This window comes from Eschrichtius robustus, chromosome 13 (assembly GCF_028021215.1).
Source record: "Eschrichtius robustus isolate mEscRob2 chromosome 13, mEscRob2.pri, whole genome shotgun sequence".
Lineage (NCBI taxonomy): Eukaryota > Metazoa > Chordata > Mammalia > Artiodactyla > Eschrichtiidae > Eschrichtius > Eschrichtius robustus.
Genome location: NC_090836.1, coordinates 80,439,074 through 80,457,522, shown reverse-complemented (window position 1 = coordinate 80,457,522; position 18,449 = coordinate 80,439,074). Strand labels below are relative to the sequence as shown.

The 18,449-nt window shown below is 42.8% G+C and overlaps 1 protein-coding gene across 4 annotated transcripts in view; it reads left to right on the top strand.

The window, feature by feature from the left end:
• Window positions 1-18,449, top strand: part of TMCC3 (transmembrane and coiled-coil domain family 3) — a 329,301-nt gene that overhangs the window by 216,136 nt on the left and 94,716 nt on the right. For 2 of the 4 annotated variants that reach the window (XM_068560842.1, XM_068560837.1), the window contains exon 1: window positions 5,957-6,076. The exons of the other annotated variants lie outside the window; for them this stretch is intronic. In XM_068560842.1, the coding sequence (XP_068416943.1) occupies window positions 6,002-6,076 (75 nt within the window). In that variant the 5' untranslated portion in view covers window positions 5,957-6,001. Of the gene's footprint in view, window positions 1-5,956; window positions 6,077-18,449 lie in introns of those variants that run through there. 4 annotated transcript variants of the gene reach the window in all.

Below are 18,449 nucleotides of genomic sequence, written 5' to 3'. Positions count from 1 at the left end.
ATCCATTCAGCCAGTCTGTGTCTTTTGGTTGGAGCATTTAATCCATTTACATTTAAGGTAATTATCGATATGTATGTTCCTATTACCATTTTCTTAATTGTTTTGGGTTTGTTTTTGTAGGTTTTTTCCTTCTCTTGTGTTTCATGCCTAGAGAAGTTCCTTTAGCATTTGTAGTAAAGCTGGTTTGGTGTTGCTGAATTCTCTTAGCTTTTGCTTGTCTGTAAACATTTTAATTTCTCCATCGAATCTGAATGAGATCCTTGCTGGGTACAGTAATCTTGGTTGTAGGTTTTTCTCTTTCATCACTTGAAATATGTCCTGCCAGTCCCTTCTGGCTTGCAGAGTTTCTGCTGAAAGATCAGCTGTTAACCTTATGGGGATTCCCTTATATGTTATTTGTTGTTTTTCCCTTGCTGCTTTTAATATGTTTTCTTTATATTTAATTTTGGATAGTTTGATTAATATGTGTCTTGGTGTGTTTCTCCTTGGATTTATCCTGTATGGGACTCTCTGTGCTTCCTGGACTTGATTGACTCTTTCCTTTCCCATTTTAGGGAAATTTTCAACTATAATCTCTTAAGATATTTTCTCAGCCCCTTTCTTTTTCTCTTCTTCTTCTGGGACCCCTATAATTCGAATGCTGGTGCGTTTAATGTTGTCCCAGAAGTCTCTGAGACTGTCCTCAATTCTTTTCATTCTTTTTTCTTTGTTCTGCTCTGCAGTAGTTATTTCCACTCTTTTATCTTCCAGGTCACTTATCCGTTCTTCTGCCTCAGTTATTCTGCTATTGATTCTTTCTAGAGAATTTTTAATTTCATTTATTGTGTTGTTCATCATTGTTTGCTTGCTCTTTAGTTCTTCTAGGTCCTTGTTAAACGTTTCTTGTATTTTCTCCATTCTATTTCCAAGATTTTGGAATCATCTTTACTATCATTACTCTGAATTCTTTTTCAGGTAGACTGCCTATTTCCTCTTCATTTGTTTGGTCTGGTGGGTTTTTACCTTGCTGCTTCATCTGCTGGGTATTTCTCTGTCTTCTCATTTTGCTTAACTTACTGTGTTTGGGGTCTCCTTTTCGCAGGCTGCAGGTTCTTAGTTCCCATTGTTTTTGGTGTCTGCCCCCAGTGGGTAAGGTTGGTTCAGTGGGTTGTGTAGGCTTCCTGGTGGAGGGGACTGGTGCCTGTGTTCTGGTGGATGAGGCTGGATCTTGTCTTTCTGGTGGGCAGGCCCACGTCCGGTGGTGTGTTTTGGGGCGTCTGTGACCTTATTATGATTTTAGGCAGCCTCTCTGCTAATGGGTGGGGTTGTGTTCCTGTCTTGGTAGTTGTTTGCCATGGGGTATCCAGCACTGGAGCTTGCTGGTTGTTGAGTGGAGCTGGGTCTTAGCGTTGAGACGGAGATCTCTGGGAGATCTCTTGCCGATTGATATTATGTGGGGCCAGGAGGTCTCTGGTGGTCCAGTGTCCTGAACTCGGCTCTCCCACCTGAGACGCTCAGGCCTGACACCTGGCCGGAGCCCCAAGACCTTGTCAGCCACACGGCCAGGTACGTGGGGAGTTTTTTGCCTTTTGGGAAGTCTGAGGTCTTCTGCCAGCATTCAGTAGGTGTTCTGCAGGAGTTGATCCACCTGTAGATGTATTTTTGATGTACTTGTGGGGAGGAAGGAGATCTCCACGTCTTACTCCTCCACAATCTTGAAGGTCCTCTCTGAGCCTCAGGGCCCTGGGCCGCCTGCGGCCCTTTCCTGGCTCTCGCCCACCCAGCCCTGCGCTGCTGGCAGCATTGCGGCCACTGAAGCCTGGGCACCTGGACAGATGCCTGTCGAGCCTGGCCTCTCCAGGTCTGAGATTGTCTGCAAGCTGGTCTCCAGGCCCCTGGCCATCCTCAGCCTGCTTCCCACCACAGTAGCTGAGGCCAAGGTCCCAGAAACGCCCTACCTCTTTTATGAAGCCTTTTCTCATCATTCCAAACTTTAAACTATTACAGCTCAAAAGACCTGTTCCAATTCTTTCGTGCTTATTAGCATGTGCTGCCTTATTGTGCCACTTACACTTTGGAAGTAAATTCTTATTTCACACCCTAGATTTTGTACTTTTGTCTTCCTTATTGTTCTGACTGCATTCGCTACTTAAAAATTGTGATTTTTTTAAAAATTACTTTTTTCAGAGAGGGTTTTGGAGGTTATTATCAGAGGCACAGACAATTTCTTACATTGAAGAAGAATTTAAGTGTTCTGTCTGTCTCTGTCTCTCTGTCTCTCTCTCTATGGGTCTGACAAAATCCTGGGCATTGCCTCCAAAAGAAGGTGCATGGTCTCTTTTCCCTGTGGGTCCTAATTCCAAATAGGAGAGCCAAATGGTGATCAGCACTGCTTGCTTTCTTTCTTTTCTGCGGAGCTTGCTCTTGTGCTATTTAATTTGGGGTTTTAAAAACATTATTTTGTATGAGTGCCCAGTAGAGAAGCTTTTGGGCAACTAGCTTATGAAATAGATCTAAATGATCTAAAAAAGAACATCCTCTGTTAATTAAAATTGAAGTGAACCTAATAAAATTTTAATTCATCCTTTTTATGGAGGGTCAGCATTTCCAGAATGGAGTTCTTCTAAGCAATCCCAAGACAGTAATAGAAATGGAAAGTAGATGACTGTTGTCATACCAACCAATGCCCAACCTTGATTTGTCATGGACCTTACTTAGGTCTGCCCTCTCTAAAGTTACACACACACACAGTTGCACACACACATGTACACACATACACTTGAGCAATATAATTTCTGTAGTCCTAAGTACCTGGAATAAATGAGGTATCAGGCAAATGGGTGAGGGGAACCCAGAGATAGACTCTTATAGATCTCAGAATGGATCTTTATAAGATTAAACTGACATAAAGACTTAATAATAACAGACTGTCTTGCCTTTGTATCAAAATTTATACTTGTGAAAGTGCTATTACATTTGTGTATTTGAGATGATACCACCACTGGTGACTTAAATCCAGGATTAAGAATACCATCATTGCATGTGTCCTTTGAGTCTTTGTTGTCTTTAAAATTTTAAATTGTTATGAAATATTGTGTATGTGTGTAGGAATGAATACATAGCCAGTATACCAATAGTCTTTCATTAGGGAATTCCCTGGTGGTCCAGTGGTTAAGACTCCACACTTCAATACAGGGGGCCTGGGTTCCATCCCTGGTCGGGGAACTAAGATCCCACATGCTGCGCCGTGTGGCCGAAAAATTAAAAATAAATAAAATAAAATAATATTCAAAAAAATAGCCATTCATTAAATATGTCATTATTTATAATCTTGTATTCCTCTCCTACTGTATCCTTCTTTATCCCCCCCACCAGAGGTAAATACTGTCCTGAAATTTGTGTATATGATGCTCTTACGTTTCTTAATAGTTTATATATCTTTGGTCTCCTAAAAAATGTCATTTATTCTTAATATTTTAACTTTATCTGAATAGAATCTCACAACAGGTAATTTTATGTGGCTTGCTTTTTTTGTTTCTCAATATTGTTGGTGAAATTCATCCATTTGATTTTCTTAGCTCAAGTTTTGTTTGTGGCTTATCTTTTCACTTTATTATTATTTCTTTTCATAAGCAGAAGTTTTAAAACTTTAATGTCGTTGAATCTTTATGGTTTATGCTTTTTTGTGAACTGCTTTTTATGACTTGAGATCATAATGATATTCTTCCATTTTCTTCTGGCAGTTTTAAAAATTGTGTTTTCTCCTTTAGGTCTTTAATCTATCTGGCATGGATTTTTTGTGTATGCCTTGAGGTAGGGATCAATTTTTTTTTTTTCCCCAAGTGAAAAGGCAGAGCACATCACTCCATTCCTTTGCTTAAAAATTTCCAAATCTTCCCATTTTCCTCAGAATTCAACTCAGAGTTCTTAAAATGGCGTAAATGGCCCTATGTGATCTAGTCCTTTGAATGTCTCTGATTTCATCTACTGTTGTTCCAGGGAACACTAGCCTCCTTGCTCTTTCTTGAACACTCCCAAATGTTCCTGCTTCAGGGCCTTTGTACTTGCTGTTCCTTCTTTCTGCAGTGTTCAGATATCTACATGGCTGGCTGTCTTTTTCCCAAGTCTCTGCTCAGATGTCACCTTATCATGGAGGCCTTCCCTGGCCACCCTAGCTAAAATCACACACACGCACTCACATTTCATATCTCTCTTCTCTGCTTTGGAGTAACTTACCTGAAAAACTCCCTGGGCCTGGTGCAGTTGTATCATATACGGTGGGGGGTGGGGGGAGTATTTTAAAGTGTTGATTTAATTTTTTGAACGGTTTTAGGACTGTATGGGCTTTTCTATTTCTTCTTAAGTTTTGATAAGTTTATGCTTTTTATTTAAAAATATATTTTGTTATTTTACTTTTTGAATGGTTAATATATGCGCACAGTTCAAGCATTCAAGTTTAAAAAACATATACAGTGAGAAATAAATCCCCAACCCTCCTTTTAGCTACCTAGTTCTTCTCTCCTTCCGTCAGTTTCTTGTCTGTTTCCCTAGTTTTGTTAATCCTCCCAGAAATATGCTATGCATATTTAAGCATATACATATATTGTTTTTATATAAATGGTGGAATACCACATATATTATTCTGCACATTGCTTTTTTCGCTTAACTGTATATGTTAGAGATATTTCTGTAGCTATACATGGAGAGCTGCCATTCTATTACAGGTACCTAACACTCCACTGGATGCCTGTATCATAATTTATTGATACTTAGTCTCCTTCTGAAGGACATTGAGGTTGTTCTCAATTTTTGCAGTGGCCTTCTAACCAGTGTCCCTTACCCATCTTTAATCAGTGCTTCACACAGCTATCAGGTATTTCCTCTTCTTAAATTTCCATCCTGATATTGTCATGTCCCCATTCAGAAACCTCTAGCAGCTGCCCAATACCCAAGAATAGGGTTGAACTTCTTAGCCTTGAAAGTAGAGCCCTGCACCACATGGTGTCCACCTACTTTTTCCATCATGTCTTTCTGTTCCTGAAGAGACTCCCTAAACTGATGACTTGAGGTTTTCCAAATGTACCCTTGTTTTTATGCTCAGTATTTTTCTTCTGCCTGCACTTCCCTCCCAGCTCAACCCATTGAAGGGAGGAACACATCCCTCCTTCCTTCTAGGCTGGTCACATGCACTGCACTTTCAATATTTCAACTCAGTCTCCCACTAGTACACCCTTCATAACCAGACCAGGTGTTCTGAATGTCTCTTCTAGACGCCATATTTCTTGTGGGCAGGGACTCTTCCCTGGAAATAGGGAATACTAAAATGAAAAGATATGTCTTGCCTTTTAAGTAGCTTCCAACATAAAGGTGAGCCAGACATGGAAAATTAAAATACACAACACCACAGATCGTTGTTTAGGGGGAAGTGTATTTTTTGCTCAGTGGAATCAGAAGAAGAAAAATATGAGCTTAAAAAAAACCCCAAAAACCAAAAGAAACAACTCTGGTCCCTACTCCAGGGCCTGGCACATAGAAGATGTCCCGTAAGTGCATGTTGAATAAGAGTAACACAAAAGGAAGCATTTAAGGCAAGCCTCACAACATCTTGCCAAAAATCCATCTTTTATCATAAACATACAGATTAAGTCAACAAGTAGTGGAGATGTCGCTCATCTCTTGAGGAAAAAGGGCAGTGTGGGAGGGGGTGGAATCAAGTTTCAGCAAGGGAGGGAAGCAGAGCAGCCGCACCTGGAGAGTGGTCTCTTGCGGGCGGGGCGCGCAGGGGGAGGGGCGGAGAGGGGAAGGGGGAGGAGACTCTCGCGTCCCTGCCCCGCCTTCCCCCCCACCCCAAGGCGGCGGCGGCGGCGGTGGCGGCGTAGGGCGGCCGCGGGGTGTCGGTAGCATCTGCGGCAGCCCGCGCCGCCCCCTGGCCGAGGCTCCCCGCCGGCGAGCCCGAGCACGGCCCGCAGCTCGCGGCGCGGCGGCACGGGGCCCCGGGAAAGTTCCCGGCGCGAGCGCCGAGATGCCGGGCAGCGACACAGCGCTCACCGTGGACCGGACCTACTCTGACCCGGGCCGGCACCGCTGCAAGAGCCGGGTGAGAGGCGCGCGCGGAGTGGCGGTGGGGGCACCCGGCCGAGGGGCGAGGCCGGGTGGGCTTGGGCTCCCGTGGGAACGACGTCGCCCTGCGCGTTTCGCCGCCTCCCTCCCTCTCTTCCCGGCGGCCCCGAGTCCAGGCTTCCCCGCTCAGTTCTAGCTGACGGGGTTGGGAAGTGGGGAGTGGGAGCCCGGCCCGCGGTTCCGAGACCCCAGGTCCCCCTCCCGGGCGGGGGCGGCGCAAAGCACAGCCCTCCGCCCTCCTCCGCTTGTCGGTGCCAGCGTGCCCGGGTCTCCCCGACGGCCGGCGCTCCGCCACCCTCTCTGCCAGGGAGCGCCCGCCGCGCGGTGCGAGACGCGAGGGGATCCCGCCATCGGCGGCACCGTGTTCGCGGAGGACGGCCTCCTTCCCTCTTTGTAAGCTCCGGTGCTGCCGCCGCGTCTCCGCAGACGTCGGGGATTTCGGGCTCGGGGCTGGTGGCCGGAGCCCGCGCGCTGCCGGAGCGCGGAGGGGCGGCGGACCAGCTTCCAGGTTTCCCGCGGCCGCTCCTCCCGGCTCTGCCCCAGTGAAAAGTCATTCTGCGCGCTGCCTCTTCAGAGTTTTTAGCCGTGCGGAGCCGGCGCCCTCTCCATTGTTTGCAGTGTAATTTGCTGTTGCTGATTTTGGCTGTGGACGAAAATAGCTTTTCAGAGTATGCAGCGGAGACGAGCCGTAAAGTGATTGAACGTAGAGGGAGGCCTCAGCCTGAGCGCTGGTCCCTCGGGGATACCTTTGCTCTCCTGAGGGGTTTAATCGTCCAGGGTCAACACTTAGCTCTCCCCTTGGCTGATTGAAGTGCCATTTAGAACAGCACCCTCCACCCTGGCATTTGTTCGGGCGGGGGATACCTGGAGGTGTTCTTTGCTCCAACCGCTCACTTGTCCGATCTTAGCCTTTGAGTGCCAGCCTCCCTGCATCAAGTTCACGGAGGTAGGGTCGTGCTCGCATCGGTTAATCAATTTAACAGAATGATTTAACTTTTTTCGGATTAAATATATTTAGTGGAATAATACTTACCTCCTGCATCCAGTTCGCTCTCCTCTCCCCCCAAAGAATTCTCTTAATTTTTGGCACTTTCTTTAAAAGTTCCATAACAGTTTGTCATGAAAATAACTAGAAACTCCATTTGGAAGAAAACATCGATAAAAGATCTTTGGTTACCTACAGTTAGAAGTTTTTGGAGGGATGGCTGCTGGTGAATACAGTGTTAAATGCGAAGAAAGGTGAAGATCTTTTTCTAATGTGTTTGTAATTGGGAGGGCTGGCCCATAATGTAGCTGACAGAAGAAATTTCAGATTTAAAAAAAACTGTGGAAGCTGGGTTTCTCTTGTCACAACTGTGATGATCTTCGCGTAAACAACAGGATTAGTAATCTGTGAGGGATGGATGGCTCACTGAGCCCATTTAAGCAATTTGGCAAAACTCACGGAACTTTCCAAAACTCACTCTTTTTACTACTGAGATGGAAAGTGGCAAAGCAGATGTGTAAGTCAGCTGAAGACTTTATCTCCCTTGTATCTGCCATTGTTCCATTTCCACACCCATTTTTTCTGTTAAAGGACCACAACCTTATGTGAAGGGGGTTTCTTATTTTGTTTAAAATTCTACTGACAGTGTCAAACTACTACACTGTTTTGTTAGCATGGAGATACCCGGTTTTTATATAGACCACGTATTAAAACTGAGTTAGACATTGTATGTACTGAATATTCTAAATTAGCTTATCGGGCAAATGAAATCTGGTGAGGACTGGAAGAAATTGAATCACAGAAGGCTAGAGCTTCAGTGGACCGTGGTCACAAGTTCTACAGCACTGATGACGCTGAGATCCCTGTTTAAACTTCTTGACTGTCTGCTTTTAGGGTTTTTATTGTTGAGACAGTGGGGAATAGAAAGAATGAGTGGCCTTTCTGAAAACTCCTAAGAGCCTTTCTCAAGTGGGATGTAATTTTGATCTGTCCTGAAGGCAGCAATAAGTCTGCTGTAATGAAGGAAAGGCAGCAGTAATTTTCCTGTGCAGAAGGTAGCCCATTAGACGATTCTAATTCCTGTTTTGTGGAACTCACTTAGATGTAGCTCTAAAGATTTATTTTCTTTACACTCAGAATGTATATAATGCCGAGGGAAAACATCAAGTGGCACTAAGGTTTAATTTCTTGATGTCACCTTCTCGACTTAGCAATAAACCATCTAGTACAGGATTTTAAAAGAACTTTTTTGTGGACTCCTTTGGTAAGTGAGCTCCCCTAAAAACACTATAATGAGAACTGGAGGTGCATGTGAAGAGCTGATTAACTTTCGGAGATATGCAGATTCCTCCCAGGCAGGGGCTAAGACGCTATGAGATCAAGTTCTTGGTTACCAAATGGTCATTTTTTGAGTTCAAAATTGATACTTTGAAAAAAAAAAAAAAAAGAAAAAAAAATTGATACTTTGTTGAGAAAACAGGGAACATACTCATCTCTCTTTCTGAGCTTGTTTAAGCCTTTGAGACTGGAATAATAATGAGGCAGTGTACTATTTTAACAGTGTACAAGTCTATTTTTACAGCCAGGTGGATTAACCTAAATTTTTCCCCCCTCAGTGAAAATTTAATATAACTGATGAATTCTGTGATTGTCTCTAAGCTGACAAGTCAGGATCATTCACATTTTTAAACTTCATCTGGGTAAAACTCAGAAATGGTACATGTTAAAACTCAATGCACGTAATATCCCTCTGCTTTAAAATAAAGAGCATCTGTAATTAGATTCCTGCTTTTTTTTATGCCCTAGATAGTTAAAGCCTATTATCTTTTTATTTATATTTTTAAAATATTTATTTATTTATTTATTTGGCTGCGCTGGGTCTTTGTTGCTGCACACAGGATCTTTAGTTGCGGCATGCGAACTCTTTGTTGCGGCATGTGGGATCTAGTTCCCTGACCAGGGATCAAACCCAGGCCCCCTGCTTTGGGAGCATGGAGTCTTAGCCACTGGACTACCAGGGAAGTCCCCTATTATCTTTTTAAGAATATAGGCAGTCTGCTTTCTAGACAGCAACTGGTTTTTATTAATCAGTTATATCTGAATCAAATTTTTGTTAGTCCTAATTTTAAATGTCCTAAAATACCATCTTCAGCCACTTGGGTATAGTGGTGAACAGCTGTGGCTCTGGGAGCAGAAGACTTGGGTCGTATTCTGGCTCTTCACACGTCCCAGCTGGGTGACTGCTGGGGCAGGGTCTCACCTTTCTGAGCCTCCAGTTCCCCATCTATAAAAGGTGATAATAATCCCTACTTTTGGGAGTGATTATGAGTCTTCAATAAGAGAATTTGTAAAAACAATGGTTTTAAGCCATTAATACTCAAGTATTAGCTGTTTTTCTCCATATATGTAAGGTGGATAATTTTTTTTTTCTTGCTCTGTTGATATCACTAATCAGAACTGCTAGTTGTCCTGAGTGCCTGCCTTCCCCCCATCTCTAGTCTGTCAGCCATGCCACTGGATCTTTGACATTTCTCTGGAATCGGTTCCTTCCATGTTCCCCAGCCATCCCACCTTAGTTTAGCCACTTAAGACCTCAGGAAGAGATAACTGGTGCGTTAGCTTCCTCTTTGGTCTCTGATGTCGTCAACTTCTGTTCCATCTAGCCTGCAAGGACCAGACTGTTCTGTCTACAGAACCACTTTCATTGGGCTAGCCCGCAGAAGACAGGCTCTGTGCTAGTATTGCTGCTTCCTAACCATGTCACCTTGGACCTTATTGTCATCCTAAGTCTTAGTTTCCTCTTCCACACCATAGAGGTGTTGTGAGTAATAAATGAGTAATGTCTAAAAATGTCAGGTCCACAGTGAGAACTCAATAGATAGTGGCCAGTTTTTGTTATTACTATATAAGACATATTCATAAGCTTGGAAATGGAAAGACTCTAATTTTGTGAATAATATAGAGACTTTTCTGGCACTTTTAGCATTTGGTGCCTCCCTCCATTGCACGTTCCTCATCAGTTGATTGTTTACGTGTTTATAAACTATAGACACTGGCACTTTGAGAGCAAGAAGTTTCATTCAGCAAATATTTGTGAGCACCTTCTCTGTGCTAGCTGCAGGCATCAGGAATATAAGGGTGAATGAAACAGTCTGGCCCCTCTGGAAACTTAATATCCGGTGAGTGTATCTTATTTATACTTGTGGCCCCAGGAAATACCCTTCTCTTTTACAGGAAGAAGTGATGATAGTAAGTAGTCTCTAGCATCTGAAGTAAAACCTGTGTTGGGCATGGTTGCCACCTGTAGTACATCTTTATACATTCTGAGGTTTGGAAATAGATCCAGAATTGCACGATGAGTAATGGCCAGAGGTAATCAGGAAGAAAAGGATGTCAGATCCCTTCTCACCATGGAAATGGTTGGGCAGTGATGTAGTAAGTTGATGATCTCGTGCTTACTCCCTGGGCAGGAACCAGAGTGAGTGGAAACTGACTTCTGTTGTAGGTGACACTGACCCAGTGAAGTGGTAAACTGAGTAAGTGGTGTGTGAGTACACTTTTAATCAGTGATTTGTTTTATTCTAAAGAGTTAATTAAAGGGACAGTGAATAGATGAATGTCCGAGTCAGAATTTTCTTAAGTGCAACATGAATGATTGATGCAGTGCGTGTTTTTTGAGCGATGCTTTGCTGCAGTCTCACCGGTTCTCCCTTTAGATTGGAGCGTGCTGCGATCCACCAGCATGCTTGCTTGTCACATCCACTGTAGACCACCAAAACAGCTGCTACCAAGTTGGATCGCAGGACTTCTTTGCTTCAGATCCACCGCCTGGATTTCCAGGGCTGCTCTTAAGGTCAGAAATCAGCTTCATCTTTCTAGGTGGATATTGCCCAAGTCTTAACTTAGGAGAGGCTGTAGCTTTCAGCCCTGCTGTTTCTTAACTGTGTTTTCATGTTTTCAGCAGAGAGGGGGCTGGTGAGAGAGAAGAGAACCATGAATCACTGTACTGTGAATCAGAATGAGGACTTTACATTCCTCAGAAAAGGAACATCATAGTTGTGCATGATCTGTGCATAATCCAGCTGCTTCCATGACTTGGGGGAGGGGGACGCTACTTGAAGGAGAATGTAGTGTGTGTGTTATTATTCCTCTGTAAGAAGGCAAAAAGTTCGTAAATGAAAAGAAGAATGCAGCAATGGTGATAATAGCCAACGTGTACCAATTCCTTACTATATGCCAGGCACAATATTAAGCACTTCAAATGCACTACCTCCTTAGTCCTCACAATATCCTATTTATAGTTCCATTTTACGGATGAGGAAGTTAAGGCCCAGATGGGTTAAGTAATTTGTCCAAGGCCCTGTGGCTATTAGGAAATGGTGGAACCAGGGTTTGATGAACCCAGATCTAATAACAGAGCTGGCATTTTAACCACTTCCCAATCTTGTGCTTTTGAGCTGAGTATTGGAGAGCAGCTCAGTCTTATTTTATTTTATTTTATTTTTTTTGTCTGCGTTGGGTCTTCGTTGCTGTATGCGGGCTTTCTCTATTTGCGGCGAGCTGGGGCTACTCTTCTCACTGCGGTGGCTTCTCTTGTTGTGGAACATGGGCTGTAGGCGCGCAGGCTTCAGTAGTTGCAGCACATGGGCAAAGCAGTTGGGGCACACGGGCCCTGGAGCGCAGGCTTAGTAGTTGTGGCACACAGGCTCAGTTGCTCCGCAGCATGTGGGGTCTTCCCGGACCAGGGATCAGACCCGTGTCCCCTGCTTTGGCAGGTGGACTCCTAACCACTGCGCCACCAGGGACGTCTGAGCAGTTCAGTCCTAATAAACCTGCTGAGTGCTTGGGGATGGATTGCTCAACTTCCACAGGGTGCCCAGCCAAAATTGTGCGCTCGGGATTCTTAGGACACAGCACTTTGCCAGTGCTTTGCAGATAGTTGTATGTTCCCAGTAAGCATTTGGAGAATGCACGATTTATGAACTTTTTATAATGCCTAAGATTTAAGAATTTTGACAGTAGTTGGGGACATCTTCAAGGCTGTTAAATAAGTTTATGATTTAAAGACATTGTCAAGGAATCTTCTACCTGGTATTTGGTCTCTGGAGGATGAGCGGTTGAAGTACACAACGAGGGTCATTCCTCCTTGTGACAATTGAGTCACGTTCTGGCCTCACAGGATTTCCCTGTAGGATTTGAACTTCACTGAGCTGAAGGCATGCGCATCTCATACTTAAGGCAGAGGGTTGGTAAGTTAGACTCAAAGGTTTCACCATGTTAGAACTGAAGGAGAATTCAGACATTAACTCCAGGCCATTTCACTTGCAGAAGTAGAAAAGTGACATCCAGCCGGACTGTAACCAGTGAAACTACGTAACTAATACAGACTGATTAGGACTAACCATTATACCAGCTTCTCTCTTAGAAGAGAATTTCTTTAAAGAAAACTGCTTAAAACATTTTTAAATACCAAGTTAATTGCTAAGTTACGTGTGATAAACATCTCAAAATTGAACTCGGGTGAAATGGGAATTTTTAACTATTTTCAGTAGAGAATTAATTGATGAACAGATTTAAAATCTTGTGATTTTTAGGTGAAAAAGGCTGAATTTGAATGGTTTAGTGTTGGGCCATTATCCTTCTGAATTTATTTTCAGACTTTTGGTGGGGCTGGAGTGAAGAGGAGGGGTAACAATTCATATATCAAAGTACTTAGCTGCACTGGATCTGCTGCCACTTTTTAAAAATTATCTTTTCTGAGGTCACTTTTATTGTCATTTTTTTTATTCAAAATAAAGTTTTGAGAAGTGAGTTTATCTTTGTCTGACCTTCTACCTGTTGGGTAAGGGTACTGGGAAAAAACATATACCAGATGCAGAAGTCTTGGAATATATCATATACGGACTCCACTTAGAATTCACCCCCAGTCTTCTGTCACCTCTGAAGCTCTCCGTTCCTGTGAGTCTCTTTTGAGAGCATCTTCCAGCACCAAGTGGCTTTGGTATATATAATTTCCATATAACAGAGCCCGTAAACACAAACCGAAAACATCATCTGGTTCTTAGCCGAAGAAATAGTCATGTGCTGCAACCCCGGGGGAAGACAGGGATGGGGTCCATCGGCCTTTTGAGAGACGGCACGTCCAGTGCCCATCCCCAGGGACATGCCTCCCTGAGTGAAAGTGTGTGTGGTTCCTGTCTTACATGCTGACTTGAGAGCCCAACCCAGGTGTGGCTTTACCCTGGAGTACCCAGGTGTTCCACAGGCACCTTGAAGTCTATGTGTCAGACTTAACTCGTTCTCTCAAATCCCCCCCAATTCCTGATGAATACTTTTCCCATACAGCCAGCCCCCAAACTGGATGCATGGGAAGACCCTCAATCAGCCCCCCTCGTCCACCACATCCAGTGGTTTACTTCTTAAATTTTCTCAACCACTTTTTCCTTTTTATCCCCAACCTCACTTACGCAGTTTAGTTCTAGATTTGAGGGCTGGAGTGAGGGGTTCGGAGTCTGGACTTTGGAGTCAAGCTGGAATGTCAGCTTCTCCACCTGCCAGCTGTGTGAATGACTGTGAGAAGTGGCGTTGGGAAACCCATCACAGCGTTTGTTGTTCTGACATTGAGTCATTCTTTGTCTACCGCAGAGTTCCCCAAACTTCACTCATTTCCACGCCTCCTACAAAGAGCTTCGGGCCACCTGTACCCTTATTTACTTAATATTTCTAAATCAATTCACTCCTTAAAATTTTATTTTTAAAGTATCCATATAACTACTGTAGCTGAATACTGTCTGGGCCTCTGAGGCCTGCAGCACCAGATGAAAAAGATTAGCAAAAGCGGGAGCTTTGTTAGGGAGCTGTTAGTGCAGAACAAGACTTTCTCCTGGACTGAAGCAGCTGTGTTGGATTGAGGACTGTTTTCAAGGGACTGACTCGCTCCTGGTGATTCTGTGTGTTTAACGCTTTCATTTTTGTCCTAAAATGATTCAGAATCATTGAGGAAAACACTGGTGTTAACGTATCGTTTCCCTTCCTTTATGAAACAGTTCTTTTAGACCATTGGCCTAGAAAATGCTTAGAAATATGTTTTTTTTCTTCTCATGGATTGTGAAAATTTGAATAATTGAGTGTTTTGGGATGAACAAGAGTGCACCCTGTTGAGTTGAAGGCAGTCTTGTCTGGGTAGGGATACTTGGGAGAGGTTGGGAAAACAAGAGTTGTGTTCCAGGCTCTGTTTCTAGCCTTCCGATGACCTTCGAGAAGCCGAGGAGAGGGAAGGCCTGAGGCTAAAGAATGGATCATCCAGAAGATACGGATTCTTTGGGAATTTCAGGCAAGGACAGAAAGTGGGTGGAGAAGAAATTTAAGCTCTGTGTTTTTCTGAAGTAAAGTTGAATCTAATTAAGCTGTATCTGTAGGCTTGTAATGTAAGGAAACTAAATGATGCCTTGAGCTGCAGCCTTTCTCAGAAAATGTGATGTAAGCACTTGTCCAAAAATAAAGTCTGCCCTTAGTGAAAGCTGTGCTTCGGCACCTCGGTATATTTACTCATGTGTGTGCAAGTGTATGTTGGGACCGGAAGTCCCTCTTTTTCTGTCTTTGTAAAGATGTTGTCATAATCCAGAAGGCTTGGAACTCGGCTTCAGTGGTGTACTATTTCAATCTCACTAATTGGAACAGGTGGCCTCGATTTGAGACTGAATCACTAGTTGGCATAGATTTTAATTTATCTGAAAATATGAGGCCCATTCAGTAAGAGCTGTTCAGGATGTGCATTGGCATCAGGCAAAGTGCTCGAAAGCTTCAACCATTAAAAGCACAGAAGACAGAGAGGAGGGTTGAAGAAATGTAGTTGAATAGCTTGCTGCTTTGACTCCATTCTTAAATATTGGGTGAAGAGCTATAAAGGAACGTGGTTAAGGAAAGCATGTCTAGATACTTGAGACGTCTACTTGTAAATATTTCCCCAAGTGAGGGAAATGTCTTATGTACATCCTTTGAATCCACCCCACAAGATGGCATGTTTCAAGAGGACTTCATGCTGTCCTCCTGGCTCTGTAGGTCTTAGCACATCGACAGGCGTGAGGTGAAGGGGTGTGCCTGGGTGACTCAGCTTACCGCAAGTGCTCAAGTTTTGAGATACCTTAAGACACCTCTCATGAAATCACGCATGGTCTCCTGATCATGAGCTTCTCTAGCTGGACCACTGCTTTATTTTTAGAGTAACTGTATGCTTTGCATAGTGTCTTGTCAATATCTTGCTTTAAATCCTTCAGCAGGACAGAATCCCAGCTTCTTACCCTGACACCAGAGCCTCTTCATCTGACCTTTGTCTTTCACCCTCTCTCTGCCCTTGAGCTCTGGTCTCCTTTCTTTGTGGGCTCCCATGCCTCCCCTTTCTGCCTGTGGGCACTTGCTTCATCCTCTCACATGGGGATGGTTATGTTCTTTTTATCCAGACGTGGAGCCTAGTACATAGTTGGGGCTTGTAAATACTGACCAAATGAGTGGATGTGGGTATGCCGTACAGGACTTCAGAAGCTGGAACGTGTATTCTACTCTTTTTTTTTTTTTTTTTTTTTTACGTGTATTCTACTCTTGATCCGTATCAATGCAGATTAATCGACCTTGTTATTATTGCTGTATAGGATTCCACTATATGGGTATTCCATAATTTATTTAACCATTTACTTATTAAAGGATACTTGTATTACTTCCAATCTTTGATTATTGTAGGCACCTCATTGACTGCCCTTGGGCATGCTTCTTTTCCCACATGTGAAGAATATGTTAATAGGCTAAATTCTTAAACGTGGGATTGTTCATCAAAGGGTGTGTGCATTTTAAATCATGATATTGTGAAATTGAACACCGCACCTGTGCAGCAGAGAGCGAAACTGATACAGTTTATGTAACCGTCAGTGTATGAACATGCCTCAGCTCACATCTTTCCGACACACAGTGTATTATTATCTAGTTTGTTGATCCTCAACAATCTGGTAGGTGAAAACTGGTACCTCATTTTAATTTATATTTTTCCTGATACAAATGAGGTTGATGGTATTTTTAAATTTTTATTTTGAAATAATTACAGACCCACAGGAAGTTGCAAAAAAATAGTACAGAAATGTCCGTGTACCACCCCTCTACCCAACCTAGATTCTCCCAAGGGTTACAGCTTATGTAATTATAGTACAATGTGCTAATCATATTTTCACACACTTAAAAAACATTTGTCTTTATTGTGAACTACCTGTTTATATATTCTGGCCATTTATCTATTGGGTTTTTCCTCTCTTAATTTGATTTGTAGAAGTTTTTTACTTATTAAATAGGTTGTTTGCACATACATTTTTTCCAGTTTGTCATTTCTGACTGTTAATTTTCTACTGTCGCATAACAAATTACTACAAATCTAGCAACTTAAAACAACACCCATTTATCATCTCACGGTTTCCATGGGCCAAGAGTCCAGACCCAGCTTACCTGCATCCTCTGCTCAGTTTCATCAGCCTAAAATCAAGGTGTCAGCCAGGACCACAGTCTTGTCTGAGGCTTGGAATACTTTTCCAAGCTCACTGGTTGTTTACCCAGTTAAGTTCTTTGCAGCTGTAGGACTGAGGCCCTCAGCCCCCGGAGGCTGCGTACTATTCCCTGCCATGTGGCCCTCTCCACAACATGGTAGGCTGTTTCTTCAAGGCCAATAGGAGAGCGTCTCTGCTGCATTACCTCTAGACAAGGGCTCTTTTAGAGGGCTCACCTGATAGGCCAGGCCCACTCAGTTATTCCATCTTTTGATGAACTAAAGTCAACTGATTAGGAAGCTTAATTAAATCTGCAAAATTCTTTCACCCTTGCCATATAATGTAACCTAATTATGGGAGTAAAATCCCGTCATATTCACACGTCTTGCTCATATACAAGGAGAGGTTATCTGACAGGGTGTATACACCAGTGGGTAGGAATCTTGGGGGCTCTCTTAGAATTCTGCCTTCCACACTGATTTAATGACATGTTGTGTGTGTATAGAGCTAGCATATACCAAACACCAAATAAATATTAACCAGACTTTGCCATGAAGAAATTAAAAAATTTTTAGGGCTTACAGGTTTGTGTCATTCTTAGAATGGCCTTCCAGATTTTAAGAGTCTTTAAAAAACCAAAATACCATGTTTTTTAAATACGTTTTATGATTTTTGTTTTTATGTATTTTAATCTTGATCCAGTTAGAATTTGATTCTCTTTAAGTTGTCTACACATAAATGACATAGTTATCCCTGCACCATTTTTTGCATAGTTACTTCTCTTTAAAAATACACTGCTGTCCATATGTATAGTTTCATTTTTATAAATTTCTTTCTCCTGTTTTAAAAGTATTGAATCAAAGGTTATAATTTTGGTTCATTTATTCTGGGTTGATATCCCCCCTCCCTCCCACACCCCCATCCAGGATTTGAAATGAGCATTTTGAGAACTGTAGCTCATGCATTTAGAAACTTTCAACAGGCATGATTCCAGTATCACCTACCGTAAGGAAAGACCGAAAGGTAAAGGAGAAGAGATGGTAAAGTTTGTCATTTTAAAAAAAATCTGCTTTCAATTCTTTTGAAGTAGATGTTACCTCTCAACAAGATATGCTTTACAGTGTAAAGAGTATGCATTGTTGTTTCCTAAACCCTCTGTGCGGCCTTAATCATTGTGGTCCAGCATCCTAGCTCTGGAGATGAAAGGTCAGGAATGACTTTCAGCAGACTGCTTTCAAGCTTGTGGTCCTCTCACTTAGTAAGCATGTATAGCACCCTTATGCTGTCCTCGGTACTAGGAATTTAAGTTGGTTTATGACTCACGTTAAAATAAATAAAACAAGATTTCATGTTTGTAGGTAATAAGCTGTTGCTTTGTTTGGCTTAATTATCCTTATTTGTAGGTTACTCCTGTGGCTTGCTAAATATCAGTAGATATTTAGGGGTCGTTCTATGCACCTAAGTTAATTATTGAGAGGTTCACATGGCTTATAATCCCTGTGTCTGACACAGAGGGAGGTTGAAACTGTTGGTTGTGCCCCGAAATGAACACTTAACATTTCATAAGCTGACCCAAGAGCATATTAATGGTGGAATGAGTATGCTTTTATTACGTGTATTTTCATTTTGGAAAGGCACTGTGCTTGTCAAAACCTCCTGACTTAAGCAAATTATCAAGTAATATTTGTTTGTACAAAGCTGGCCAAAATTTACCTCATGTGCTGAGCATTTTAGAGGTACTCACTGAATTGGCATCTGTTGGCTATGTGGGCACCAAAATTAAAGTGAGAGTCTTCTTTCATTCAGGTGGCTCATTTATGTCCTGTTACAACCTGGGGAGC